The sequence below is a fragment of the Camelina sativa genome, chromosome 7, assembly GCF_000633955.1.
Source record: "Camelina sativa cultivar DH55 chromosome 7, Cs, whole genome shotgun sequence".
In the NCBI taxonomy this organism is placed as follows: domain Eukaryota; kingdom Viridiplantae; phylum Streptophyta; class Magnoliopsida; order Brassicales; family Brassicaceae; genus Camelina; species Camelina sativa.
Window position 1 is genome coordinate 3,525,833 of NC_025691.1, and position 2,497 is coordinate 3,528,329.

The window sequence follows — 2,497 nt, forward strand, 5'->3', positions numbered from 1 at the left end:
ATTGGTGGACAACCGGCCATGGTTGAATCCTGGCACCAGATCTGCTCATTTCTGGCAACTTATGGTTACAAAGGTTGTAAAAGCTGCTTCAATTTTATTTCTTGTTGTTGTTGTTGTTGTTCGGGTGAAAAGATATGAGTTAGTGACCCATCTATCTTTGTTTGCAGTCCAGACTCTCACCTTTTGCAAACACGAAAGCTCGAGGGGAGAAGAAAATTCAGAAGCAGGAGGAAGAGAAGAAAAAGCTAAAGCAGGACGAGGAAGAAAAGCCTAAAGAGACGTGTGCTCAGCCTCAGCCGGACGATAAAAAATTGAAGAAGCTTAATAAGTGGTTCTCATTGATAGATGCGACAACTTTTTCGAACAAGAAGATACCTGCAAATAAACTGCAGAGCTCTTTGTTTCTAAACAAGCAGCTGCACAAGACCTTGTACGGTTTCATCGTGTTCGAAGTTGAATGGGCCAACGTCAGGGGTGTCAACTACTTGAATGAGCTACTGGTACCCCCTTGCAACTGTCCATTGTTTTGGTCTGTCATTGTATGTTTTTCTTGTTTCTTACTTGATCTATATCTTTATGTAGACAGACACGTCTCTTGCTATAGAAGCTAAGTTGATGCGAAGGTGGGAGTTTGAGAGTATTGATCAAGCTGTAAAAAGCATGTCTCAGTGGTTCTCTGGATCAAAAGCGGAAAAGTCTTGCTTGAGGGAATATCTCAACTCAACTATAGGTATTATTATAATACATCTGCATGCTTTAACCTTGCACCTTTATGAGTCCCTAGCTTAAATAAACTTAAAGTATTGTAACTCTTGCAGGAGATGTTTTTCATGACGCTGAAGCAGAATTCTCAAAAACGTCTCTTTTAGATGATGATGACATCCTCAGCAGCGACAATCTTTCTGTTGAAAATGAGTCTCCTTGCTGCTCCAGAAGTGTCTTCAACGTTAATCATTCTGCTGCAGATTATGATGAAAACGAGCCTCACACACCGCCTCTGACTGGACCGTACAAGAGAAGAAGAGTAACTAAGGCAATCAGTACTGGAGTAGATATTGACTATATGGAGGAGACACCCAAAAGAAAAAATAACTCTGTAGACCACTGGGAAAGCCATGTGCCTGATGATGGTGAAAACATCATTGAAGCAACCCAATATAAGGATGTGCTAGTTCTTGTTAGGTGTGGTGACCGTCATTTTCCATTCAAATTACGAGAGGTTATAATGGCTGACATACGCTTGCTTACTTTACTTGAAGCTGGTCTCCCTTCATGGGTCTTGTTTCTGCAGTCTTATCCCGGTTTCTGTCATCTTTATCGACCCTGGATGTGCCTTTTCGCCAGAGCATTATATGTGATGATATCAGTCGTCACCGTTGTGATTGGTTTTTATGACCTCTACAAAAATGTCCCTGTTCTGAAGGCCACTGCATCTCGGTTATGCGGCCCACTCTTTGATTGGATTGAAACTTGGGACATGGTATCACGGATAAAGTACTTGGGAACGATGTTGTTTCTTCACAATTTTCAGAAAGCTGTCAAGTGGGCTCTAACGATGGCACGTGCAATGCAGCCATTTGTTTCTTTACTCATAATGCCTCTGGTGAATCCTCTTTTAGACGCTCTTGGTTTGCTCCTACCGTTATGGAATTCATTGGCAGAGACAGTGGCGAGCTTGGTTTCAGTAGTTTGGATAGTGATCGAGTCTGGTTGCAATCTTGTTGGTGATGTGGTAGAGTTGGTGCTTTTGCCCATTTTGTTTATCGTCTCACTAGTTTGGAACGTCAGTAAGTATATTAACCGTCTCCTTGCCCACTACTATTCTCTTATCTTTTAAGAAAATAATCATAATACTGATGATCTCTTTCTTTTTGTCTTTTCGATGCTACAGCAAATACTGTTTTACTGCCTCTTTTCTGGATCATATGGGAAGTGGTATATGCACCAATCAGAGTGGTTGCTGCATTGGCCAACTGTTTAGCTTTATCCTTCTCATACATATTCGATGTTCTTGGAGATTTATGGAGGTATATGAGCAGCATACTTCAGCTTGCATCAGATTCTCAAGCAGCTGTGAAGACTTATGAAGTCTCCATGTGGCGTACACTTTGGAACGACCTCTTTTCTCATGTCAGTAAAAAGTTTGAAGACAATCAAAAGTATCTGAATCTTTTGCTACTTCGATACATTACTAAATGTGTTTGTTTTGCTGCATTTTTCAGGTTTTTCGTGCTGTCAGGAGTATATTGAACGGTTTTGTTGCTTTCTTTGCTGCCTGTAACAGACATCGGCTTAGGTAAAGCATTATCCCACACACGTTTACACTTTTTTTATATGAGTAGTTCTGACATATTTTTGTGATCTGGTTTCTCTTTGCAGTACTTATAATCACATACAAGACTTTATGGAGAGACTACACAGACGAACCACGAGACCAGAATCTGTAGACTCAAGACATGGCAAGTCTGCTAAGAACAATCAACCTACAGTAAGTTTT

General features: G+C 40.8%; 1 protein-coding gene across 3 annotated transcripts in view; it reads left to right on the plus strand.

Annotated features, from left to right (window-relative positions):
* Positions 1 to 2,497, plus strand: part of LOC104704245 — a 4,421-nt gene continuing 1,924 nt past the window's right edge. Inside the window, exons 1-7 of one of the 3 annotated variants that reach the window (XM_019227418.1) lie at positions 1 to 73; positions 173 to 500; positions 583 to 730; positions 819 to 1,787; positions 1,892 to 2,130; positions 2,223 to 2,296; positions 2,380 to 2,488. In XM_019227418.1, the coding sequence (XP_019082963.1) occupies positions 616 to 730; positions 819 to 1,787; positions 1,892 to 2,130; positions 2,223 to 2,296; positions 2,380 to 2,488 (1,506 nt within the window). In that variant the 5' untranslated portion in view covers positions 1 to 73; positions 173 to 500; positions 583 to 615. Of the gene's footprint in view, positions 74 to 167; positions 501 to 582; positions 731 to 818; positions 1,788 to 1,891; positions 2,131 to 2,222; positions 2,297 to 2,379; positions 2,489 to 2,497 lie in introns of those variants that run through there. The other 2 variants (XM_010420363.2, XM_019227419.1) reach the window with 2 other exon arrangements.